Source organism: Equus quagga, chromosome 5, assembly GCF_021613505.1.
Source record: "Equus quagga isolate Etosha38 chromosome 5, UCLA_HA_Equagga_1.0, whole genome shotgun sequence".
Lineage (NCBI taxonomy): Eukaryota > Metazoa > Chordata > Mammalia > Perissodactyla > Equidae > Equus > Equus quagga.
The window spans coordinates 31,761,969-31,789,521 of record NC_060271.1 but is presented as its reverse complement, the minus strand read 5'-3'; the positions used below and the strand labels follow the sequence as shown (position 1 = coordinate 31,789,521).

The window sequence follows — 27,553 nt, the reverse complement described above, 5'->3', positions numbered from 1 at the left end:
ACTGGAAGAATAAAAAAAGGTAGGATATTGGTAGTGTGGAAGGGAAAATTCTTTTTAAAATAAAACAGACATTTCTACACAAAATAAGATTTCCCCCAAATGTGACAGTTCCTTATTGACTTTATTCTATACACATTGATTGTAAAACTCCAGTGCTTTGTTGTGGGCATGGTGCTGGATTCTGAGGGTTCAAAGCTGAAAACTGGGTCCTCCGACAAAGAATTCACAGACTCAGTTTAGGGTTACAGATATTAATAATTTGCTACAGTGAAGAAACAATACCAAAAAAGTGTATTCAATATATGGGAAGAACTCAGAAGTCGTTTTTAAATGTTTTTCCCAAAATTGGATTTTGGAAATTTTACATAAACATGAAGGAATGAAATTGGACTTTTAGGAAGCAGTCTGAGATCCTTGATTTTTGACTGTTCACTGCTTGTGGCTGATAAGAGCGCTTGGATCAGATGCTACCAGTTTGGTTGGTCTTTGAGAAATTGAGCTGCTTTTCTTAATGATTTCATTTCATTGATTATTTTGTTTTATTTTTTACTAAGACAATAGTAATAGCAACTTTATTTTTATAATTTCCCTGATTTGTCTTTGCCACCATCCTTCATTTGGTCTGATCCTGGTATAATAGAAGGACAGGATACTTTGTCTGTGGAGCTTTTCTCCTCTGCAAAATGGGGCTTGATATGAAGATCGAATGAGAAAATGAGAACTCCAGCTTTGTGTACAAACATCTTGTATTTATTAAACACAGAGTTGAACTAGGAATAAGGTGAATTGATGTTTTTTTCAGAAAATATCAGCTTAGGTTGTGGACTAGGTCGACATACATGTATACTCCATCACTTGTAAACTGGAAAAGGTTGGTAGTAGCCCATTTTTAATACCGTGTCACTTAAAAAATAGGTCATTCTTTAAGCTTTTATATGTTAAATCATAGGAGGAGTGGCAAATCTTGGTACTTCTAATATAGATTTTCTCTCCTCAGAGAATAACATAATCGAAATCCATTATCGACGTATTGAGATATAACAAATGTTAACATTTTGCCATATTTACTGATCACAGAAATTTTAAACATATGAGGATATGGTTGTGTTTTTGTTTTTTGCATCTTCGATTTGAAGATTAGAAGAGCACATATGGTTAATTAATGCCCAGGAAATTTTATCTTCTTCATCGCAGGGCAGACTCAAATCCCATTTAAGATGGAAGAAGTCTCTAATCATGGTCCAGGAAGATGTAGATAGAGTTCTGAGAGACTGTTGCTTGAGCAGGAGAAGGAAAAGGATTCTCTCGTGGGGAAATTTACTCACAGTTATCAGTTGTGAAATGTTATAGTGGTTCTTTTAATAGCAGGTCCAGAATAAAGTTCAGTTTGGGCCTTTTTAAAAACAGGTGAATAACTAGAAAATAAACTTTGTTGTTTACTCAGACACACGTTAAGTACTTGAGCAATGTAATATAGCATCTGAATGTTCTTTGGAACATTTTGAAAAGTGAGCTACAAACCAAGACTTTGCAACAAAATAAGTAAGGAAAATCCCTACTATGGAACGTGGAGGGAAACAGCATGTGAAAAAGTCTGTTCTTCCCATTGGCTTCTGAAAACTTTGCTTTCCTCCCTTTTAGGATTTTTACTTTCTGTGGTATAGGATCCCTTCTGCTGAGCTGCTCGCTTCTGCCCCAGCCGCAAGCCTTCAGGCGCCATTCAGCAGTGCTGCTGCCCTTCCAGTGCTACACTGGGAAATTCCAGGCAGGCTCCTACCCCAAGCAGCACCATTTTCTTGCTTTCTAGACCTTAGTAAGGCTATCTGTTTTATTTTAGTATTTTAAATGACAGTGTAACCCTGGAATTGCTGCTCCAATTGGAACCCATAGATTTCATTTTGGATAATTTTGTTGGAGAGTATTGCTCAGTGTTAGCTGTGTTAAAATGCCTCTAATGTGCTCCAAAGGAACCCCTGAGGCTTTTCCTTCAGACTAATTTAGTCTACCTCTGTGAGCCTAATTTACTTTCCTTTACATTTCTTCGAACTGCTATAGATCATGTATTCTTCTGTCAAGAATCATAGTCAAAAGTTAGCAGGAAAGAGCTGCATCCACTGGTAGGCTTGAAGGTGTTTTTAAAGCTACTCTCAGTAGAGAGGATGGGGGCAGCACAAGGTGATGATGATCACCAATAACTCACTACCTTTCTCAATTTTTTTTTTAACTTTTCCCAGTCATTTATGATGATCAGTTCCTCTTTGAAACTGTGACTTTCCTTATGATATTAATCATACATGTACAACTGCTTCAAACTCTGAGCGTCTTACCTCCATGCTATTTTAAAAAGTCTTTTAGCCTCATTCTTACTTGTGAGTTCTAGTCTTTAATTTCCAACCATCTTTAGAGTATTTCCATTTAATTTTACTACCCTGCCTCCCAAATTTCCCATTTTGTCCGTTGCATTACCACTCTTTCTGAACTTAAAAAAAACAACTTGGAATCATCTTGAAAGTCTCTCATCCCTTTTATCAAGCATGTTGTAAAGTCATGTATCTTTCTGTGCACGGCCTCTTTGATTTGTTACACCTTACCCATTTTCACTGTCACCTTTTTATTCTAGTGGATTTCACTACATGTCTAAATTATTTCAGTAGCCTTTTGATTGGATCTCCTTGATCTACGTTACCTTTTCCCTCTAATCCATCTGGTCCAAAGTGACCAGATTAGTTTAAATAAAGTGTCACTTGTTTTACTGCTTTCCTGCTGGAGATCATTCACTTCCTTCTCATTACTCTTAAGGTCGGTTTAGGTCTTGACGCTGAAGGTCGCCCATTTTGTCTGTCCTGCTTCATCTCCCACTGCTCTTGGAGATCATCTCCTTCATTAAGCAGGGTTCTCTGTGGTTTTTCTGCACTTGCCGTGGCTGTGCTTTTCTCCTTGCTTTTGTAAATGTTCTGGACCATGCTGGTGGTTTCACTGCCTCCCATCTACCTGACCTCTCTGGATTTGCTCAGAAAAGCTTCCCTATTTCCCCAAGTCGCTGTTAGCTTGCTGTTTCCTAAAAAAAAAAAAAAAAAATCTTTCTGTATACTTTTCATTTTTCCCCTGTTAGACTATAAGCCCTTTGAAAATAGGGACTCGCCCTATTCTACTTTTGTATTGGTGCTTGGCAGTTTTTGGATGGGTATTCAGAAAACATTTAGTTAGTGAGATTATTAAATAAGAAATTCAACTAGTGTGTTAATATAGTGGACGTTTCTGGTTCAAAGATGATTTTAGCTTTTGAGGTGTTTGTTTCCTCTGCCAGTTTGTTGAGTTTAATTGAAATCAGTAGCTTGATGGTGACTTTTTTTCTGTAAATTTGGTAAAATTTTGATAAGTTGATTTTCTGTCTAAAAATCCTTATTTCCTAGAAGATTAGGAGTTTCTCACAATATTTGCAAAAGTTATCAATTTGAATGTGATTCCAGGAAACTAAATAGTCAAAATATGAATCTATTGGTCAGTATGTTCCTGGGAACAACAAACCAAGATTCTCACCTGCATGCTTGCCTGATAGAAGTGTTTGAAAGTCTCCGTAGACGCCTTTTAAGATGTTGGAAGGGTGGTCTCTCGAGAATTTGAATCAAAATGAGAGAACATCCAGTAGTATGACTGTAACTAAAATACTGCAGTCATCTTAAGAATAATTTCACAGATCTGCAGACGGTTCATTAGAGGAGAAATGAAAGGCTCCTATATAAGATAAAACAAAAAGATTGTATTTTCAGTTTGGAGAAGATATGCACAAATAACCTGTATTAAGGGTCTCTACTTCAAACTTGAGGATTTTGTGTGGTGGTGCACATGAAAACAAAAGGAGGTCTCCTGCACAGGGTGCCAAAATCAAGGTGATGTTAAAAAATTGCTTTTGTATATTTTCATTTTCTGTTTTGAATTTGAGCTCATGGAAGATAACAACGGTACTTGCCTGCTGTTCTGTCTTTGTGCCACTGTCAGAAGCAGGGGCCTAGGCCAGAATGACCCAAAGAGCAAATGAATATGGCATTTTGTGTGTTCTAATCAACACACAACCTGGATGGAAAGTTAGCTGAAAACATTTGTTTGTGTGTTTTTAAGAAAATGATGAACAATTGGTCTAGAATACCACTAATAAAGATGATGCTGTTTTCAGCTGTCTTTGGAGACGTAGACATCTTCAGAATACTCATGAGTGTATTGTGATTAGAGAGAAAATAGCAACCTCATCTTTACTTCCAAACATGGTATAAACCTTCACCTAGTCAAGAGATAAATATATTGTTCCTTTACTTAATCTTAAGCACTTTCTGTTTTGTTTTCCATCATTTCTTAAATGTTTATATCACCTTGCTTGGTTTTCTCCTCTTTCTCTGCTGAAATGATCCTTGGGAGTTTCATTTCTTTCTTGACTTTCTGCTGTTAGGAGGGAGCTCTTTGAAAAGTCTTCCCAGGGTACTGAATATTTTCCATATTTCCTGCATATTTTTATCGAAGAAGAGTACCTTTATGAGAGTTTTGTTAGTTCCTTTTTTCAAAAGCAGAAGACAAAATAGACTGTCCTACCTTGTTGTACAGGAGCAACCTTGTTAACCTGTTGAGCACGTAAGTCATGGGTAGGAGAGCCATATTTCTGTTAAGTACTATTGACAGAAAAAAGTCAGTCAAGAGAGCTACCTGTAGTTTAAAATAAACTAATTCATATATTGTGTATCATGTAGGGGGAGAAGGAAAATGATAGAAAGAGGAAGAATAAAATAATTCAGACTTAATAGCTAGCTTGCAAGTGTTTTTTGTTTGTTCATTTTAGAAGTAGTGAAATGCCTTTATGACAAAAGACTGTTGCTTTCATTCTTTGCCAAGCCAGGAACGTAATTTGAGAGAGGAGCTATATTATTCCTAATGCCTAAATGTTATGCTTGGCAGCTGTATTTATTTCATTGTTCTGAGCCCCTCTCCATGCCTTTTTAAATACAATTCAATCTTCTCATCTAGCTTGGTTCTATTTAGAATCAGACAAAACAATGACAACAATTTTTTTTAACTCTAAAAGATTTTTTATGATTAAATCTAGACGTTATTAAGAATGAACATTTTTGATTCAAACTTCAGAAGTAAAAATTAAAAGGTAAGGCCTGCGTTTTCAAGATAAGTTTGTAGATTGGGTTTCATAATTGGAGTCATCTCTTCATCATTCTCTGCCCTTTTCCAAAGGCTGTAAACAACAAGTCATATACTTTGTGCCTTGTCTGAGAAGCGTAACCTAGAACCTAAAGGTCCCTTTAGACAAGAGCGTAATAAAATAATTTTAGAATGAGATTCTATTCTACCTTGTAAGAAGAGGATATACCTTCTAGCAACAAATTCTAATATTGTCAAAAATCATTTATATCTAAACACTTTCGTGTACTGAAAGATGAGATGTCATCTTAAGTCTCACAGACCTGGGAGCATTCTTACAGTAAGGGGGCTGTGTTAGTTTCACTTTCCTGCTCTCTTTTAACTCAAATGGTGGAATAATCAGTCTGCTTTCTAGTCGAGAGTCTTTTGAAATAAACTGTTTAATGAAGCTTATGCAGTTTTAGATCATTGAGCAGTCGTGTCTTCATATCTTCTAGAGATCTCACTGTAGTTTTCCCATGGTATATGAGGTGGCTAGAAGCTTAAGAGGTTCATAGCATCTGTCTTGGTGATAGATTTTGGAAGAGTCTGAAAGATGATCTGTCTTGACTTCCTCAGATTGAACTTTCAAGCTGATACTTGAAGTTGCTCTATACATTAATCAATGAATAAAATGTCTTAGCAAGCTTATTGTGTAGTGTGAGATAGACGCTCCCCCAAGATTTTGCCTGCACTAGCCCTCCCCCCGCCGTGTGTGTGTCTATCTACAGTGCTTGGCATGTGACTGCAGGTTGTCGTATGGTGTTTTAAAGTTTACTGAGGAAGCACTGGCATATTCAGATCTAGCACTGTCTAGTATGTATAGTAAATGAAACTTCTTTTGGAACTGAATCTTTTAGTTATAGTCCTTGCTTTAAAGTCAAGGGGAGAATTTTTCTTTAAAAATATGTGTTTTGCTTGTTGTCCTATATATTCTTTTTAGATAGAAAAGTAAAGCTAAAGAGATTGAGCAGACGCTGAATTGTTGCCACTCTAGATCCCAGCGCTGATGTCACACCCACTCTTAGTCTAGCAGTGAGTAGTGAGAGACATTTGGAATCCATTTTTCCCCCCATCCAACCTTGACTATTAAATAAGACTGACAGCAAAGATTTAGGGATTAGAAATACTGTGTACTTTGTTCTGCTACGTTTCAACAAGAATCAGCATGTAAAGTTGAAATTTCCTGACCAGAATTTGGAAGCCTATGATGTGATTCTCTGGGCCTTGATGCCAGAAGGAGCTCTCTGAATATGGGTTTTCTAGTTGGTGGTGAATTCGTGAGTCGCCAACTATTAGGCCTTTATGTCCAGATATTATCTCAATTTATGGAGTAAGGTCCCTGAGTTCTCCTCTTTCCTTCCACAGGGCAAGCAGGAGGACTTCAAGACGACAGTTCTGGAGGGTATGGAGACGGCCAAGCATCAGGTGAGGGTGGCATTAGATGCTTGCCACTTAGTAGCAAGAGCCGCCAAGTCAGGGATTGATGCTTGCAAGTGTTTTTGGCTGTGGTATCCACATTTTAGCCAGAAGCGCAGGGAAAATTGAGCCCACAGGACAGAGTAGTATGATAAGAGAGGTGTAGCCAGAACAAAGGCAAGCAAAACCTTTTGAAGTCCTCAGGCCGATCTCAGCCCTCCGCTCTTCTTCGTGTTTTTGAGGAGATGGCGGGTACTTTTCTCCCCAGCAGCCTTTGTAGTTAACAGTAAACCTAATATAAAACATAGATTTAGGAATTGTGGGACCTTTAAAAAGAAATAGAGCTGTATACACAGAGTGGAGAAGCCGTAGGCTGAAAGCGTTCCCGAAAAATAGGCCTGAAAGGCATTGTAGGACTAGTTAGAGGAATTATGCAGGCAAGTACCTCTTTAGAAATGTGGTTACATGGTGACGGGTACGTTTTGTTCAGTTAACATTGCATAGTTAATCATTTTGAAGTTTAAACAGTTTGTTTCTTACATGAATATTAATCTTTAAAAAAAAAACCTGCTCAGAATGCTCTTACTTTTCCAACCAAACTATGAGATTTTTTTTACTTCTAGGAAAAGGTAAAGGGTTAAAGATTTATAGGGGTCCATCTGGAACAGTTAAAATTTGTTCCAGGAATCCAAAGTAGTATGTCTGGATTTCATCCATTGCCTCTTTTAAAGGATGTTTTTGTGTGTTCCAGTGCTCAAAGCTGGTTATGTATACATTTGGATAGAATTGGAATAGATATTACTTCACTTTTGTAGTTTGTCACTTTTCAACTGTTAGGTCTCCTTTAAAATTATTTATCTGTTGTTAGTGTATAGCAGGTCCAGGGAATATTTGTATTGTACTCTCTTGGATCAAAGATAGTTCATTGCTAACACAGAGGTTAGTATTTAGGGGATCCAGAAGGTTAGAAGTAGACTTCTGTAAATGCTGTGTCAAGGATTGGCGGTTGATAATCAGTGCATGGTCATTGTGGAGTGATAGTCCTCATCCAGAGTCTGTATCTGACAGATAAACCTTCAAGAATGCTTTTCGCTGAGTGATGCACAGCTGGGTCTTCCGTGGAACTGTTGAGGATCAGGAGTAGCCTTTAGAGCTTTAATCTTGAAGACGTGCATTTTCTTGTTGGTTTTTCTTTTGTTTTTACGTGAATAAATTTACTCTTTTGCTTAAGTAAACAATACGTTGTATTGCTGAAAGTAAAAGTGGACTTTCATATAAAACTGTGGTGCTACTGACTTAATGTTAGCAGAACTTGAGTTTTAAGTGTTTCCAGGAATGGTGGTGACTGTTCTGAACTCTTCAAGATCTCTCTTCAGATCTTTGGTCATGTTCAGAAGCATGCGCTTGTGGGATGATCAATCAAAGTTAGCACCATGCTTATAAGTGATCAGAGTTCTTCTCTTAATAAAGCCAGATGACCCTCATGAGTATCTTGGGACCAGGATCATATCTTGACTTTTTAAAATCCACATCAAGTTGGCCTATACATCCTAAATCTTAAAAGTAAGAAGGGAACTTGAGGTCATCATGTCTAGCTTCCTGCCTTCAAACAAATAGTATTGTATAACCCCTATTTTATGGATTAGCACCTGAACACAAAGTCAATGACTGGACCAGGGGCACACCAGCAGTTGGAGTGAGAACCCAGAGGTCTTGTTTCTTACACATGGACTATTCCTTCCACTCTCCCTCATAGAATCATTTAATGTGTGTGTCAACCCTAAAAATAAAAAATCTAAAGCATAAGAAATCGTGATTTTCCTTTTTTCCTTTTTCTCTCCTCTCCCCCTATTCTTTATTCTTCTTAAACTATTATAGGACTGGATATGGTGCATCTCTAGTTTACTGATTTTAAGTAGTCCTTTATATGTAGATCCTATCAGGCTTTTGTTTTCACTCTTCAGCTAGAAATCTAGTTGTAGTTAATTTATCTACTTTATGAGAGAAAAAAGGCAGGTAACTCATGGAGACCTCCTTTTCTTTCCTGTTAATTTTAATATCTCTGTTACCTTACTCCCTGTATCATATTAGAATCAGGGAGGAAATGATTTCATGGACTAGACGGCCTGTATCCTCCTCACGTCTCCCCTCCTCTTTTCTGCCTAATTGCTCTGTATGGAAAGGCCTAAATTATTCCCTTATTTAACTTCTTTTACTGTGTTTTCAAGTGTGAGTGAGTCAGACCATTAGAAAGGGCAGTTCTGCTTTAGCATGACTGCATTTTGAAAGATGATGCTGGAATTTCCTGTGTGAAGTGGTGAGAAAGAGGAGTTGAACAGAGGGCAGGATTGGTATGTAGGCAGCCTTGGGGCTTTTAGAAAATTAGGATGGCATCTTTGAAACGTTCTGAATTTCCAGAATACCAGATTCTGTTAAAGTGTAAAACAAACACCAGAGTATAAGACTGTGTTCCAGAGCCAAGTCTAAATTACTTCTGAGTTATATATACTACTGCTACTTCCTTTTAATAAGGGTGTTATTAGAGTCAGTTGTTGTATTCTTTAAGGTTTTTCCCTCTAAAGGAGATACGTATGAGTTAGATTATCCAGAGTGGTCTGTTAGTTCATTTTGGAAATATCCTATAAAAAGGATGTTTTGATTTAGCTTCTGAACGTTTTAGGTTCCAAATTAACATTTTTTGTTTCTTTGAAAAAAGGTTTAGATTTTTATCTTGCACACTTTTCACCTTGATTTTGATAATGGTCTTTCTTCCTTTTCACCTTGATTTTGGTGATGGTCTTTCTTCCTTGAGATAATTCTTCATCTGTAAAAACCAAAGGAAGGAAATAATTACTGAGAGTTTTTAGAGACCATTTTTCATTTTAAAAAATTGATAAAGTATTTAAGAATAACCAGGGTTTTTTAAATATCTTATGTACAAGATAGAGATGGAGAAGAATGTTATTTCACGCATACATTAATGTCACAACTTTTGGCTTCTTTAATTCCTTTTTTTAAACTTTCGATGTTTGATTTAAAGATGCTGTAAAACTGCCACATGACTTATATAAGTAAAATTTCTTAATTGTTACATATTTTCAAGATTCCCAAAGTTAGCCAACTATATTAGAATGATTTTTGATGATAAGAACACATGGAATGAGAAGCCAAGTGTAATATAAAATTTAGTGGGTTTTTCTACACGGTTTTCCTGACTGTCACTGACAGTAGTATTTTGCAGTAGGATTGATGTTCGGTGACCGCTTATTAAACATAGAAGATAATATAGCTAAGAAAGAAAACTATCCCTATTTTTGAGAGGGAGAAATAGAGTTTATAGAGTTCATTGGTTTTCATGTTAATACTATACACTCATGAAATATACCAAGAAGTAACCAATTAAGGGATATTTGGTCCCAATACTCTGGATTATTGTGTAGGTAATGCTCCTTACAATGTGACGTGTTTCGGGTCTTGGTTTTGTTTTTTGTCTGTTTAGTTTGCTGTGATTTGGGGTAGGGACTGGGGACATCAAAGCTGTGTAGTTTAGAAAATTTCACATTACCAAAATAACTTATACCCCTGATAGTCAGCATTTCTTCTTTTCTTAATTTCATGCTCCACCCTCAATAGTATGGCTTTTACTGATTATTATTTTTCCTTTAGGAATAATGAATTGTCCTGACAGTCTTTAATTTTAGGGTGAGGATCATTAAATGTGAGGATTGTTGATTTAGTAATGGGAACACAGTATTTGTACCCTTGTTATCTACTGTGGATGGATAGATTTTTCTCCTTGTCTCCGAGAACAGTGTTTCTTAATGTGCAGCCCTTATTAGCATTAGGCATTTTTGCTTGACCTCTTTTGAACCATTTTTTTTCCCTAGGTAGTGTGTGAATGTCTTTGTGGAAACAGTACCTTAATAGCTTAGCTATAATTTTCTGTTACTTCTTTACCTGCCTTGATCTTGTTATTTTCCTAGTCTTACTAATGCCTTTCTTTTAATTTAGCTTCCATTATCAGTGCTTCCAACTTCTTGTTTTAGTGCTTTAAAATGATTAAATATAGATATCTGGTACCTATTTTGTTACTCATATATAATTACTTCAATGATATTGAATTTTAAAACTCTTTAAATTGTGTCCTGATATTTTCATAAGCTGGTGGTTGGCTATATCTTTACAAGGTGATCTTAGAAGTACAAGTAAAATATATGTAAAGTATTTCTGAGGACATCTCATAAAGATATACTTAACTACCAGCTTATAAAGTAATAATACCTAAGTTTAAGAGTTTCAAAATAACATATATTTTACTTGTAGTATATAGGGTATGTCTACACTATATGCATATGTACTATATGCAGTAGCATATTTTACTTATAATTTGTACTAAAGCATTTCTAATGTTTCCTCCAGAAAAGGTAACTGGTTTGCTCTCTTCCGTCTCCTTGTTGTAGTCTGCTTGCTCTCTCACTGTTTGCCAACCTTGAATTGTGAGAGCTGATGGGTGGTACCCTGGCGAGGCCGTGCATTTTGTACTGGTCCTTATGAAGCCTCAGAGTCCTCTCCTGTTCTACTGTAATCCTAAAAGAACGCGTGGGACTGTGTTTTTCTCTCCATAGCCTCCTTTGCTTTCCTGTTGTGTTTTCCTTTATTCTGGTTCTCTAGTTTTAAAATTTATTGTACACTATCAATGATGCTAATTTTAATTAGAGTATCTAATATTAAGTTATTTTGAGGATAAAGAAAATATTCTAAATGTCTTGTTATGTCTTATAAGGTATATTGTTTCATTCATCAGTAAACTGCAATTTTTGGAATGTTAAGCTCAAAAGAGTGACTAAATTTTAAGGATGTTTTAGCTTTTGTGCAAATTGAAAGTTTTTTCTAAAAAAGGAGGTGAGCTCAGTCTGAATGAGGCAAAGCTTTACAGAGGTTCTTCTGGCAAAAAGAGTTTGAAGGCATGATCGTTAGGCCTGGTTTTGTATTCACTTGCGCTTTTCCCAGAAGTCCTTTGCTTTCTTTGCTAGGTGTGGAGGGTGCAGCTTTCCAGAGTAGACTTCCTCACGACCGGATGACATCTCAGGAAGCAGCCTGTTTCCCAGACATCATCAGTGGCCCACAGCAGACCCAGAAGGTTTTTCTGTTCATTAGAAACCGCACAGTGAGTTTCTGTGTCAGCTTTTTTCCACCTGGATTATAAAGAGTGCATGTTACTTTTACAGAGAATATGGGGAAAAATAGAGAGGAAAGAATTTTAAAATTATCTATAATCTATTATCCAGAGATACCCATTGTTAACAATTAGTTTCTTTTCCTTCAGATATTTAAAAAAACATATGTTTAATTTTTGTTTTCACAAAATTGAGATCCTACTTCCATGCCTTCTTTGGATCCTTTTCATTCCTCATAACCTCATAAACACACAGTAAGAATCTTTATTTAAACATTTCTTTAAAATATACTTTTAAAATAATCACTTTGGGGGCCAGCCCAGTGGCATAGTAGTTAAGTTCACATGCTCTGCTTCCGTGGCCCCTGGTTCACAGGTTCAGATCCTGGGCACCGACCTAGCGCCATGCGATGCTGCGGCAGCATACCACATAAAATAGAGCAGGATTGGCACAGATGTTAGCTTAGTGACAATCTTCCTCACAAAAAAAATAATTAAAAAATAATAATATTAATCAGTTTTCCTTCCCAGGATAAGAAAGACCTTTATTCTGTTCTTCTCGTCTGGTTCAACCTCCACCTCTGGCTAAATGATTGATTTTAATATCTGCATAATATTTTGTCCAACAGTCGGTCACACATTAGCTGTTGGGCATTTAATTTATTAAATATTAATATTTAATCTATTATTAAATATTAAAATTTAATTTATTAAATGTTAATACATATTTTAATTTTTTTTGTTTTATTAAGCTCTGAACAGCTTTATACATTCTTGACTCTATCTCTGGTTATTATTTCCTATGATAGATTTCTAGGGGGAAAACAACCTTGTCAAAAAGTATGAACAGTTTTTAAGTTTTGATTCATGTTGTCAGATTGCTTCCCGGAAAGGCTGAACCAGTTGACAGCCCCCATTGCTCTGTTCCTGTTTTTGGTGTTAAAACAATGATAATTGGTGCTGCTATAATAATAGACCAAAACCATTTCATTATTTTCCATTTCTTTGATTACTTTGACTGCTTTTTCACATTTATTAGTCACTTGTATGTGTTCTGTGAATTTTTCTTGCGTGTCCTTTATTCATGAGAGATTCTGTAGCCGTAGAGTAGAGGAGGGCAAGGCTCTATCAGAACATACCCATTGTCCTCTAGGGCGACGCAGAGAAGGAGGAGTTTATGTTGTGCTTTCAGCTGTTCTGAATGTAGTTCAGAGGTGTCATTTCAGCATGTCTGCTTTGTGGTCACCACTGACTTCTTTATGTTGGCTAGTAGACTGCAAAGACCTACTAAATTTGGATTGTTAAATGGCATTTAACTAGAGTGATTGGTAGGTCGTACTGGGTTTTTGTAGAACAGAATAAAGGTTCTCTTTTGTGAGGAGAAAACAGGGTGATTTTTTTAAAAAAAGAATGGAAAAATTCTTAATGTGTATTTCTGAGGCCAATCTGTCTTATAATTGAATCAGCTTCTGTGTATAGCATATCAACATTTGATCTAAGTGGATATTTTAGACAAAATCGTGATTTTTTTTTTTCATCTGAGGGGAGTTTTCGCTTTTTACTTGAATTCCAGTGGTGTAGTTACAGTGATCTCTGTTTTCGCTAATTCATTTCCTGTGATCAGAAGTCCAGATTTGGGGAAGGACTAGCTCAGGTTAGAGTTGTCATTTCTGGCTGTAAAACAGAACATGAGTCATTCTCTCCTGTAAGAATTCTATCAGTTCTCTCATCTTAAACTACATCTTTTGCTTCCAGATCTTAAAAGCACAACTTTAGGATTATTAAACTAGAACTATGACCTGAGCTTTATTTTGTAGGATGGAAGGAGGAAGAAGGCTTGTATTGAGGGGTGAGGACCTTGGGTCCAGTGTGTACTTCAGGAATTCCGCTTTCCCTTGCTAGTGGCCACAGAGAAAAGTAGAGGATGCATGTGGATTTGGTCATATCTCTTTGTAATTGGGTTTATTTACACATAACCAAATTAACTCCTTCATTGAAACTTGTCTATGGAGCAGTCTTTATTAATTTTTAGCTGACTTAAATATGATGGTATTTGGTTGGTCTTGCATTTTGCAGATGTATATTCAATTTCAAGAGAATTCACGTTAGAGTCCATTGTTTGTACCATAATATTTTAATTCCCCATCTTACTGCTTTTTCAACTGTATTTGAAATAATTACCACTCCTTTCTTAAACATACAGCTCTCTTAGCTTAACACAGTATTCTGGTTTTTCTCCTGCCTCCCTGGTTATTGTCTTCTCTGACTGCTTTGTAGGGATATCCTTAACAACAGGCCATTATGTGAACTGGCATAAGTTCCTTAAGGCTGCTTAAGGTTCTCTCCTCTCTCCCCTGTTTTTCCCCCAGGAGTCCTCTTCTGCACATTTGGCTTGAATTATCACGTGGAAGCAAATGTCTCCAGATCTTAACTCTCCTCTGAGCCCCAGATCTTATATCTAGATGCCAATCTTATACCTCCTTCTGGTTGTCTTGAAACTAAACTCATTATCTCTTTTTTCAGTGACCCTTGTTTAGAGAGTGGCATACCAACTCACTTAGTTTTGCAAGCCAATAACTGAGGTGTTATCCTTGGCACTTCTTTCCCCCCTGCCTCTGCATATCTAATCACTCATTTGTTTTTGTGGATTTGATCTACTCACTGTCTCTGGAGTCATGCAACCCAGGTTTCAATCCTTGTTCCTCCCTCCCACCTGTGTGATCTCGGCAAATTACTAGGTATTTTTCTTTTTCAGGCTAAATATCTTCCAGCTTCTTTAATAATTCGCTCATTTGACGTGGTTTTGTGTTTTGTCAGTTCTTTGTCAAGAGTATAACCCTCAATGTTTCAATGAATGGAAAGCCCATATTTAGGGCCTTAAAAAAGTATATTTTAAAGTGGTCAAGTGGTGTTTGTCTGTGTGTAATACAATTTCTATCATTTAAATACAGTTGCAGTTGTGGTTGGATAATCCAAAGATTCAGCTGACATTTGAGGCTACTCTCCAGCAATTAGAAGCACCTTATAACAGTAAGTAGTGTGTTGAGTAGGACTAGTTTTGGACTGGATTGTGAAAATTGATATTTCCTTCCAGGAGGCTCATGGTTCCTTGATAATGAATTTTTTCATTCATATTTCCATCTTATCTCACCTTGTGTTATGCAAAAATGAGCCTTGGAGAAAAACTATTTTGCATTATTTGTAATTGTTTTTCTGGTTTTGAAATTGTGTTGACAGGTGAGTGGTTTCAAGAGATTCCTAATAATTTCCCCAGACCTATGTTCCAACTTTAATCCATGGAGTACTTGTGGACTGCAATTGGCTGGCTCTCTGAATTTCTCATTTCCCACTTGGTACCAACAAAGTCTTGTAAAGTTTTGCCAAAGTAAACGAGCATAATATCACTTTAAAAAAGGTTTGTTTTGTCCTTCATTTTATCTATAATGGAATGCCATTCTTAAAAATTCCAAATTATGTGATATGCATTTTGGACTACCTCACAGACTGGTTGTTCTGAGAATCACTTTTCTAAAGGAGTCACATGATCTGAAGCTCATGGAAAAGATGTATGGAATGACTGCGTGATGGAGAAGTAGAATGATTAAAGAGTTTCCTATTTAAACTGCTAAAAATATAAACATGTTTTTAAATTTATTTATTCTGTAGGTGATACTGTACTTGTCCACCGAGTTCACAGTTATTTAGAGCGTCATGGTCTTATCAACTTCGGCATCTATAAGAGGATAAAACCCCTCCCAAGTAAGGACGTGGCCAATGAATTTCCTGGTTTTAAGTTATGATTCTAGGAGTCTATTTTATCTTTTTTTTTTTAAAGATTGGCACCTGAGCTAACAACCATTGCCAACTTAACCACTCAGCCACGGGGCCAGCCCCTATTTTATCATTTTATTTCCAGGAGACTTCTGGTATTGTATTTAGTATCTATATTTGGAGCCAAAATATTCCCAAGTTTATCTTATAAGTCAAATTTAAAGTAAAATCTTTTTATCCATGTGCATTACCTGTAATTTCTGGTTTAATAAGTACTTTGTAAAAGATACTGAATTTCCAATTTAAGAAAAATCAGTTTAAAAATTTTGTTAAAAATGAACCAAGTCAGTTATGAAAGCAGGAAGTTTGAGATTTTTCTCTCATTGACCTTCTTTATACTGCTCAAGGTTGCATTTCTTTTCTTTTCTTTTGCTGAGGAAGATTCACCCTGCCAGTCCTCTATTTTGTATGTGGGACACCACCACAACATGGCTTGATGAGTGGTGTGTAGGTACACCATCAAGCTGCCCCCACATTTCTAGTTTTTAAATACTACTTATTTTTAGAATTAATACATTTATTTGCTTATTTATAATACATTTATTTTTGATGCTTTAGTAATTCTTTATAAAGGAATACTAAAGACTACAGGAGTAGAGCTTAAAGAAAATAGTTTTAAGAACAAATAAGTTGACTGCTCAAATTATCCTAGTATAATTGTAAGGTAAATGAAGTAGATTATTCATAATAAGTTGACCAAGGGTCACAGATACTGAAGCATGTGACTGAGGTAAGATAATTTCAATTATTAATTTTCAACATTGAATTAAAGTTTATAAGTTTCAGCTATTTGCTACTTTGTATTCAGATAGTTTCCGTATTTTGAAAATAACTCTCTGAATTGTTTTCTTTGTAAGACATCATGACATGTTAAGAACCTAGAAGTTTTTATGATATAAAAAATGATAAATACAAACTCTCAAACCTATAATAAAATATTCTAATTTTTGTTCATTTTTTATTTTTAGCTAAAAAGACAGGAAAGGTAATTATTATAGGCTCTGGCGTCTCAGGCTTGGCAGCAGCTCGTCAGTTACAGAGTTTTGGAATGGATGTCACACTTCTAGAAGCCAGGGTAAGAATTTTATTTCGGGTTTCGAAGCCTTAGCTAATGAAAATGTGGTAAAGAAATTATCTGTTGCAAATTAAGGAGTCATACAACTTGAATTAAACCAAACTGATTTGTATAACACTCAAAGTATTTTGAATAGTGTTATTTATATTGGTTAAAGTGCTTTTGATAGTACAACTTTGAAAAGTGCTCAGTGAGTATTTAGACTTTGTAAATGATGTTTATAGCCTTTAGGTGGATATTTTCAGGTCCTTGTTTCTTGCAGTTAACTTTCAAATTTGGGGCCTTCATGGACATATCCTTTGCATGAGGCAGTTATTTTTAGTGGTGGAACAGAGTGAGTTGTAGTCCCTGTTTGCTAGTAAAGGAGAAGAAGTTGCTTCTCAGGCAGCAGCCATCTTTTAGGGCCTGCTGGAACCAAGATATTGCTTCCCTTGTCACTGGTCCTAGAGTGGGAAATGGAAACTGAAAGAGGAAAGGGGTGATGGCACAGAAAGGAAAAAGGAACATCACGTTAGGATGCTACTGTTTGAATTATTTTTGTGAGTTATTTTTGATATTTAATTATCTTCTAGTGGCTTGAAAGGCCTCCCTAGATTCCCAGAGTTAAAAAAAAAAACCTCAGGTAACCAAAAAAATCTGAAATTCTATAAAAGCTTTCAGAATGTTTTGTGCAGTGCAATCCTAATTGTTTTTTATAAATTGCTAATTTTTTAAAATATTCTTTTCAAATAGAATATAGGGAAATAAATAATTCCTGTATAGTCCTACTAAAAATAGTACTTTATTCGTTAATTCAGATAACGTTTTTGTGCCCTCTGTGTCCTGGGTACTAAGAATACAGTAAAGAACAATGAGATCATTGTGATTCTTACCCACAGAGAGTCTTAATCTGGTTTACAGGGTTTTGTTTTGCTTTTTTGTTGGTTGGTTTAGAGTTTACAGAGTACTCCATGTTATCCATGATTGCAGTATCCCTACAGCTCAGTAAGGTTTCCCCAGACTGGAAAATCCCTAGTCAGCAGAGAGAAACCTGGGCCTATTTAGGAGCGAGAGACAGTCAACAGTTCATGCTCAGAAGACACTCTGCCCCCAGGGGCTGTGGTGGAGAACCATTTGCCAGAGAAGTCATCTGCCACATCAGTCACAGCTGACTTTGGGGACTGCGGGGCAAGAGTTGGAACACGATGGTAGAAAAATGGCATTTAGTTTTGGAATTTGTGAGCAAGTATTTTCTGTGTGGGTGGCTCTTGCTCAGCCCGTACAGTAAGTGGTATCAGAGACAGCTGGCTATAGAGATAATAGCACCTATAACTAGGTATGTCTTCTGTCTGTCAAATTGTTTCCTACATCACATCATTTAATTCTATATCTTTTGTATTGTCTACTACTCCCTCAAATAGTTTTTGCTTCCTGTGCCTGCATTGCACTCCATGTAAACTCTAAGCTACACCTTTCTTTACAGAGGCCTGGGATGGTACCATGCCAGGTCCTTATGGTGAAAATAGAATTGATGATTTTAGCCATTTAATTTCTGAAAAACAGGATCGTGTGGGTGGACGAGTTGCTACCTTTCGCAAAGGAAACTACGTAGCTGATCTTGGAGCCATGGTAGTAACAGGTCTTGGTAAGTAATTCTTAGTTTTGTACTGTAATACAAGATCTGAGACTCAAAAGATTGTTAAAGCTTGTATTTTAAAGCCATAGATGCAATTTTAAAATATATTGATTTAGGATACTATTATTAGTGTTAGTGAGAGGTAAATTGACCAAGTAGTCTTCCTAAAAAGATACATCAGTGTGTATAAAATCTAAATTGTACGTACATTTTGACCTAGCAGATTTAGTTCTAGGAAATTATACAAGTAAATAGATAAGTGGACTATGTTGTGTTTGGAATATTTTTTACCGTGGCATAACAGAACATTAGAAACCACAGATTGGAAGATCAAGTTATTATACAATGAGAACTAACAGCCACTAAAAATTAAGCTCTGTAATAACATAAAGTGATGTCCACAATTTATTACTAAGTTGAAAAAAGATTATAAAACAAAATATATGTTATCCTTTTGCGTGTGTATGTCTGTAATTTTATGCACATGAAGTCTAGAAACGTTTGTAATAAAATGTTAACTTTGTGGGATTATAGGTAATTTGCTTTCTTCTGTATGCTTATTTTACATTTATTTTACTTTGGGCATTTTTTTGATTTATAATTCACATACTTTAAGCTTTGAGTAATTTAAATTTTGAGGAAAAATGTTTTTGCTTTAGAGTTTTTGTCATCTTATCATAGGTGTGTTGAATTTAATGGTTTGAGTTTTTTCTAGGAGGGAATCCCATGGCTGTGGTCAGCAAACAAGTAAATATGGAACTGGCCAAGATCAAGCAGAAATGCCCACTTTATGAAGCAAATGGACAAGCTGTAAGTGGAGGACTGGCAGAACTTTTCGAAATTTCTTTGGTTCAGTTGAAAACAATTTTGGGGAAATGTGTGGATGAGTATGCAGTCATATAAAAATGAACTGGGTGGAAATGGATGTGATGTTCCTCTGATTGTTCCTTAATTCTGAGCTGTGTAGGAAGGAATTATTATTGCGTATATGCAAATCACATGCCTGTTTAGGCATTTATCATTAGACATTTAATGAAGGCTAGCTAGACAGTTAATCTTTTTACTTGGCTGTGGCCACCTACTCCAAGAGACCTGTGGAATTAACACCTAATTCTTCATTTCTCTGTATTGTGCCTCTCATCATGTGCTTTAGCTCCATGTGCTCTTTATGATTTCAGGTTTGTGTTTGTAGGCTCAAGTTTTTGATGGGCTAATAGCCAAATGCTGGTACTTACCCAGATGCTAAGGGAGGTTAAAGTAGTTGTTGACCAGAGGCTAGGAGCTTTATGTACTTAGTCTGGCAGTGGCATGGAAGTGGCGTTCAGATGAGAGTAGTTTAACGACTGTGTGATAGGCTTAGACTATGTAAGTCAGTCCTGATTTTTAAGAGTGAGTGAAATTCAAAAGTTTGTATTCAGTAGGAGTTTTACCAACTTCCCTGTCAGGATTGAGAGAGTCCACAAGTCTCAGGATATAAGCACATTATCATCTTTATATTTTGAGGAAGAGAAGATTTGCTATGTTTATGGCAGTTTAGCTATTGTTACTAAAAATGGTAAGATCTCGACTCTTGAATTTTGTGTGGTAGGTCCCAGGGGATATCCTCACCAATTTCTGTCTTCCTTTGGGCTTTATAGGGTTCGTATCAGAGAAAGATTGACTTTCAGGGAATGCTTTGGTTCCCATCCCCTCCATTCTTGATCCAGATTTCCTGCCAGGGCTCTTTTTGGAGGGAGGTTGGCCTTCTGGCAGAATAAACAAAATGGAAGAAGAGAGAGAAAAAGGACGAAGTAGAGATTAACTCAGCAATTCAATAAACTTGCATTCTGTTACTCTGCAAAGATCTGCCAAGGATACAGAGGTGAATAAGATAGTTCCTGTCACATAAGACCCCACAGTCTAGTGGGACTTGTACACAAATAATTATTTTTTCCCAACTTTTTATTATGGAATTTTTCAAACATATACAAAAATAGAAAGAGTGTGATTATGGACTCTCACGTTTTTCCGAACTTGTTTCATCTATCTAGCCCTTTTTTTTTTTTTTGTCTGGAGTGTTTTAAAGCAAATCAAAGTCAAGTCAACAAGTATTCATTGAACATTTGCCAAAATCTAGGCACTGTTCTAAGCTCTGAAGATATATTTTCTGCCCTTAAGGGGCTTAAATTCTAGTGACTCCAAGAACCTAAAAGCATCAAGAACAATAGGTGTCATTAAAATTTGTGTTTAAAAAAAAAAACAGCCACAAACATATTACTCACACATATACCAGTAACACAAAGTCAAGGCAGATTTGCCAAGGGTTAGATAGAAGAATAAATTACTATGGAAGAGCCAAGGGGGAGAGAAAGAGTATCTCTGGAGGTGGGAGGACAGACTTGGAGGGAAGGAGCACATTTATGAAGGTGGCTCAGGACTTCAACACGTGGTTGTGGAGGGAAGGGCATTAGAGGCAGAAGAAGGTTTGAGTCTAAGGAAGGTCTCTGAAGGAGGAGAGGATTATACTGGTGAGGGTGAGATGATACACAGCTGAAGTTGAGAGTGGAGGATGTTGCTGCTAGGCTGACTTATAGGTTGGAACTTTAGAGGGTCAAGAGCAGGGGAAGTGGCATGACCAGATGGGTATTTAGGTAGATAGGCAGTAATGTAGAGAATTGAATTGAGGAGGCAAGCCTCTGAAGTGAATATTACTTTAGTCCTCAAGAAGTAATGGAGTCCAAGGCAAAGATTATCATTGATCATTGAGACGCAGTCTTTTTCTTTAGATTTTCCTAAATGTAGAGCAGATTCATTTAGTCTAACAGTAAAAAGAGAGTTTTCTTTGTAGTAAAGATATCCAGAGAAATTGCTTTCTTGGTATTAGATGGACTTTAACACATTTTTTGAAAAACATTTGTTTCCACATAGTATACCAGTATTCCCCTCAAGGGTGGCCTGCAACCTGTGAACTAACTTGGTTACCAGTATGTGATGAGATAAATAGCTTGCACAGGAATGTAAATAAACGACATCATTAACCACACTCTTAGTTCAGATGATGACTTTTTTTGTGTGGTTTGTTGGTAGCAAGACTTTCTTAATGAAGGAAGTGGTGTGTTCCTTTGTGTTGTGGCATACGCTCTTGATCTCACCAGGACCAGCCCTTTGAGTAGCAGTGCAGTAAGTAGCTGTTACATTGGTATGTGGTTTTCAGCATTTTGTATGCAGGGATGTTTTTCCAAGTGAAATTTGTAGTTGTCATTCAAATCTGATCTTTATAGGGTTTTTCTGAGTTGATTTGTTTGTATTTGGTGCAGTAGCCAAGTAGTAAGGAGGGTTCTTTAAGCTTTCTCAGATTTGGGGAAAAATTCTTTTTGCAGCTTAGAGTTCCACTTGTTGTAAATTAATCAAACACAAGAAGGCCTGCTAATGTTTCTGTATCTTGCTGTTCCCAGTAGTCCAGCTCAGAGTAGGAATAGACAGCTGTTGATCAGTAGACTGGCTTGTGGCTTATAGGACAAGTGCTAAGAGCCTATAACCCCATTGGTTTATGCTTATAATTACAAAATACGTTTCCTGGCTTTAGACATCTGAGGAGTGAGTAGGGCAGTTGCTCATTCCCTCATTTTGCAGAGGAAGAATCTAAAGCTCAGACATGAGTTTGTCTAAGGTGATTATAGTCAGTAAGTTGTAGAGCCAGGACCCGTTGCCTAGCGTTCCAGCTCAAATTCCCATACCTGTTCTGTTATGCCTGGCTGATATTTCAGGGAGGGTAGAGGTAAGGGGAAGTGTCAGCAACGTAACTACCTGTGTGACTGCCTCAGCTGAGTCTCCTCCTCAAAGAGCTTTCTTTTAATAAGTTACTCTAAGGAGGCAGCGAGGCCCACCTAGAGTGGACATTCACTCAGCCATCGATTTTTCTCTAGTAAACTGTTGAATGAATGAGATTGTGTTCCTCCATTCTTTGTGGACAGCCTCAGGGGAAAAGAGGGTGATTTGATGGTTCTGTTGTTAGTACACAGAAACTAATTCTCTCATCCTATACAAGGCCAGCAGTTAACTCAGAGTTGCAAATATCCCTTGTAACATTGTCTTAAGGACATATCGCCATACCCAGCCATTTTGCTGCTATAAGAAGAAACCACATAGGAAGTGGTTCTTGTTCTGTTCCCTTGTTCTTGTCTTAATCATCATCACAAGAATCCCTGGAAGAGCTTGCTTCTCTGTGCTCTCCGGTCCTACATGGGCAGCTAGAACGCTCAGGGGAGCTTATTGTATGGCTCTGGATAACTAGAACAAGGGCTGCCCTGTTTGGTTCTGATTCAAGAGGTCCCTGTCAATAGAAGTGTCTTCCACGCCTGTAGAAACAGTCAGCGCTAATATAGCAGCTGCCCTCAGACTGACTGGTGATGGAGCTCTGCCTGAACTGTGCTGTAATCAGCTTTAACTGGACTTGGAGAAGGTTGGGAAATAGAGGACTTCATGTGTCAGGAACATTTGGGGGAGGCACCAGTGAGGGGACCGAAAACATGGCTTGGTGGGGGACACAGGGGAAATGACTGACTGTTTCTGTATCTCCTGTACACCAGCTAGTAACTCGGGGCCTTTAGAGTCTAGCCTTGTCCTTGGCTTCTTTTGAGTAATGAAAAGGGATGTTAATCAGATTCCCGCAGTGCTGGAGCGTTCTGCTTTACAGGGTCCCTTGTCTTTTGAGAGAGAGAGAGAGTTTGTTGTTACCAAGTAAGATCCAAAGACTCAGTAACTACATGGAGAAACAGATTTTAATTTTCTTCTTGAGAATGGCTCAGCAGTTATGGGGAAGAAAGAGAACACCTGAAAGGTAGCGGATGTGCCAGTTCGCTTACGAAGACCGTTAACTGGATATACTTAGTGCCCATCGTAACTGAGCAAGTTCCCACTTGAGTTCATAGAGGGGTGCTTAGGTTACTATACTTTGATATAGGCCTGTTGGCCTTTTCAGTTTTTATCTTCCTTTGCAGAAACATCTTTGGTATTTTTAAGGCAGTCTTTCTCTACCCTTTAAAATCATGGCTTTTTATAAATGTCATGCTTTTTATAAATGTAAAAATCTCATGCTTTCCTTTAATTTCCCTGAAGTTGCAAAATAGTTATTTTCCCCTCAAGTATAGTTATAATACTGACTTTGCTTTTCCAAATTATATTAATTTATCCATTTAACGAGAATTTACTGAGTGCCTCTACTGTGTGCTAGAACGTGCTAGAGTAAACTCCTTAGACGTGTGTGTGCCTTCTCCACACAGCTTAGTCGCTGCATTAAAGAAGTCAGTTATTCACATCCCCTGAAAGATTCCTTCCGAGGTAGAAGAGGGTGAGGAAGGCAGCAGTCTCCATTTATAGAACCACCTTGAATTTTATTTGGATTGAGGATATGCCTGTTGTCTTTATTCTCCCTCTGCGGATAATAGCTGTATCTCATTCCCCTGAGCTCCTTAGGAATCTGAATTAGAGACTCTTCAGATCTAAATTTCTGCTTCTAGGTTTTACCAAAGGAATTAATCTTAATCTTTTGTTTTATCACAATTCTAGAAGTACATGGGGATGGGAGAGATGGAGATTGACTGTAGCCTGTGTTTGCCAGGTTTGGCCATTACAGCTTTTTTTTAACTTATTATTCTTCCTGAGGATTTCTGTGGCTAAATCTCAGACCTTTATGTACCCAGAACCTAGCATCACTTAACTCCATTCTGCTCTGCTGCTAGAGAACTTACGGAGACTGGAAGTAAGATAGGTGGATAGTGTTTTTGAAGACCTAAAGAGCTTATGATGATGGAATGCAGCCAGAGGTAGAACTAAGGAGAGCTGTCCTTACTCCTTTGAGATGACTTCTTGCAGGATCAAGCACCTTGTCCAGAAAGTTGGTCGGCTTTCCCTAAATTTATTCTGCATAGGCTAGACCCACAAGCTGCCCCTCGCCAGCCATGTTCAGGGATGTTCCATATAATCTACAAGACCGAAATAATCAGGATTATACCCATTTAGAGTAGTAAGAGTCACCAAATTGTTAGTCTTAGAGGAACTGTTTATTTGGAACATTTCATAGAGAAATAAATGGTTTTGGAAAGTCTTGAAATCTTTCAAGTGATGTCGTTTTTGTTTGAGCCTTTGCTAGAAAACTGTATCAAAGGTCCTTTCCCAAAAAACTGCTTCTTAGTTTGCTGTTATGTGTTCTTGCTCTATTGTAACGTAGAAATCCAGTTGCCATCAAACATGGTGCTTAACCCTTTGTGATCATTTGCTGAGTTCCTTTCTTAGGATGCAATTTAAGAACCTAGAGTAGAATGGTCAGGTAAAACTTAAATGATTGCATCTTGTGTTTAGAGATTGCCAGCATTTCACCTCCTTTCCATAATTAATTGTGGAACTAACAGAATCCAAGCATTCTCACCAAGGGCAAAGAAATGACTTGAAACAGGTATTTAGGGGTTACTTAGGGTAGTCAGTTGCTAAAGTTCTTTTCATTGTCTAAGTATGTCAAATAGAACATATTTAACTACCTTAATTAGAGAGACAGATTCAAGATTTAAATATATTAAAAACACATTTTCTTTTTCTCCCAGTCAGTGTTTGTTTCCTAATGGAAAGTAATTTATTTACTATTTTCCAAATACTCCTTTATTTTCAAAGTGGAATTTGCAAGTTAATGGGAAAAAATCCAGGTTTCAAAGCCATCCCTGGTCTCACTCTGAACATTCCTGTAATTGCTGAACGAGGCAGAAAAGAGGTGGGGCCTGACTGCTGGCTGTTCTCATGGTCTCGTAAGCGGAGCCTCGAGTTAGAATGGTGTACCGGAGATGCAGTCCGAGTCATCCTGGTGTCAGTCACACGTGCAGTAGTCGTTTGGTTTGGGGTTTGTTGTTTTCCTTGTTACTGTTCTCTGTATTTCCTTTTCTCTTTTGTTAAACGTTTTGCTTTCTCACTGCTTTCTGACACCATCTCCCTTTACCACCACCACCACCCCCAAACTGCCTTTCTTTCGCCCATTTCTCTGCCTTGACTTTCCCGTTTTGGTCTCTGTACAGTTTGTTCCTTATTTCTCTGGTGGTTGCAGCTTCTGAGCTAACAGAATGCTTCTGTCATGCTGTGTGTTTAAAGCCTTAATTTAACTGCTGTCGTACAAAACTAAACTTGACGTGGCTGTTGGGCTGTTATTTACAGTTTATTTCTCTCTCTGCTGCACTGGTTAAAAGGACACTGTCAAGGTATTTTTTTTTTCATAATTTTTCAAATCATTTTCCTCACTGTTTATAACAACCCATTGAAAGCTTGAAACTTAAATCTTTCCCTTTCAAAGTTCCTCTCCATCATACATTCACACTGGTTTGTTGTTGTAGAGTTGCACCTGTATGTTGGGCTGGTGCCATTTGAGTTTTTGTCATTGAAAGCGCATGTAAAACGTCAGGTTTTTTGGGGGTGGTGGTGTGGGTGGACTCAAGGGGAAAGTGTAATGAATCAAGTGGGCTGCTTAGCAAATGGAAGAAACAAAAGGTCAAATTTGGTTCCTCTAACCTTGACAGTGTCCCTTTAAATACTTCTCTACCACACACCCTGGACCCCAGTTGCTGAGCCTGAGTGCTGCGTACTTTTTTAGTATGAACTTCCCTATGTGACTGTCACCCTAGCTGCAAAGATTAAAGCTTGTCTGGAGCAAGCCATTCACTTGACACTGGACGAGCTTTAATCTGTACCATTTGCACACTTGTGTATTGGCACATTCTGCCCTATTGTAGAGGCACACATGATCTGGTCCCTCCTGCTGGTATAGCGTCCTCTTGCTGGGCGTTTTAGAAGCCATGCATGGAAATACCACCATGTACTCTAGGAAAAGCAGTCATGCACATTGCATCTTTGATCAGTTAAGATCTCATAACTATGTAGATTTCATGTTGAAAATGTAATTGTTTCCTTTTTTTAAAGGAACACCAAATTTAGAGTTTCTGGAACCATCTTTTATAACATCATTGCAGAAATTACACCGAGCAGAATTTCAGCATTGCTTTGAGCTGCTCTGTATGTGACCATCACATCAGTGAGGGAAAACAACCGATGAGAAAGTAAAGGAAATTGCTGACAAGAGAGTCTCTTCCATCAGCTCTGAGAGCTGGGTAATCAGAACAAGTAGGGAGGTCACCAGGTGCTCCGTTCTTTGGCCGTGGAGTTGAACGGGTAGGTCAGATGTGTTTGATCCACGAAGTCCTAGGTACCACCCTGATGTATAAATGACACCAGGGATCCAAAGCCTGACTCTCTGCCTTATTTCTCAACGTGAACCAGAAGATTCTCAGGGATTTATATTTCTTAGACTAAGGAAGATTCTCTAATTCATAAAGATTTCCTGATCTCTCCCATGTGTGGTCTTTTGGAACTTGATGCTTTAAAATCTGATTTTGATTGAATCAGTTCCGGTGTCTATCATATTTCTAGTTCCAAAGGAGAGTTGCAGTCCTTTTCCCTCCCTTTTTTTGGGGCACTTTGTACTTCTTGGCATATTCTTTTTGCCACAGCACAGCTCACCTCGTAGAGTCACTTGTGTGATACATCAGTGAAGGGGCAGAGGCTAAGGCTTCAAAATTGTCCATTTTATTGGGAAGGGCAAACACTAAGGCATTTCAAATGAGAGGGAGAGTCTTACTGTGCTGATCCTGTCTGCAGTCAGTTAACTCTGATTGTAAAGGATCACTCCTCCTTGGCCTTAGTGTTTATTAGAACTCACTTTAATGTTTTGTTTTCTTGTTACTAATTTTAGGTTGGCTGTAAAGTGAAATTCCATTATTTTGAATCCTATTTCCCAGTTGATGCTCGGTTTATTATGGCAAGAGATGCTTGCCTTAGACCTGCTTTTCCCTTCTCTCTGTTGCTGCCATGACTTCAGTGATAGAATTGCAGATACGGTTCACTTTGGGGCTGAATTAAACAGTAGCGGGGGATTTGTGTCGACTGATGAATGGTACCAGTGGGCAGGGACGCAGCAGGGATTCAGAGTGTGATCTTGCAGTGTGATGGTCTGCTGTGCAGTCTTCTCTGCCTCCACAAGTGTGAGCCAGTCCTGGGACCTGTCATTCAGAGTCTAAGAGCTTTGGACATTCAGCTCTGAAGTTAATTGGTGCCATAAAACACTACTAATCTGCAAAAGAATTAAGGTGCCATTGTGTTCTATTTAATAGCCATGAATTTCACTTCTCTCTTCCCTACTCCCACCTGAAGTTCTGTCATCTTTGAGGGGAAGCAGATAGCTTGGGCT

The 27,553-nt window shown here is 37.6% G+C and overlaps 1 protein-coding gene across 1 annotated transcript in view; it reads left to right on the top strand.

The window, feature by feature from the left end:
• The window catches only part of KDM1A (lysine demethylase 1A), a 57,315-nt gene that overhangs the window by 16,145 nt on the left and 13,617 nt on the right, over window positions 1–27,553 (top strand). The window contains exons 4-10 of the mRNA XM_046661768.1: window positions 6,547–6,606; window positions 11,631–11,764; window positions 14,725–14,803; window positions 15,440–15,532; window positions 16,573–16,679; window positions 18,222–18,303; window positions 19,010–19,104. Coding sequence (XP_046517724.1) covers window positions 6,547–6,606; window positions 11,631–11,764; window positions 14,725–14,803; window positions 15,440–15,532; window positions 16,573–16,679; window positions 18,222–18,303; window positions 19,010–19,104 — 650 coding nt within the window. The remainder of the gene's footprint in view (window positions 1–6,546; window positions 6,607–11,630; window positions 11,765–14,724; window positions 14,804–15,439; window positions 15,533–16,572; window positions 16,680–18,221; window positions 18,304–19,009; window positions 19,105–27,553) is intronic.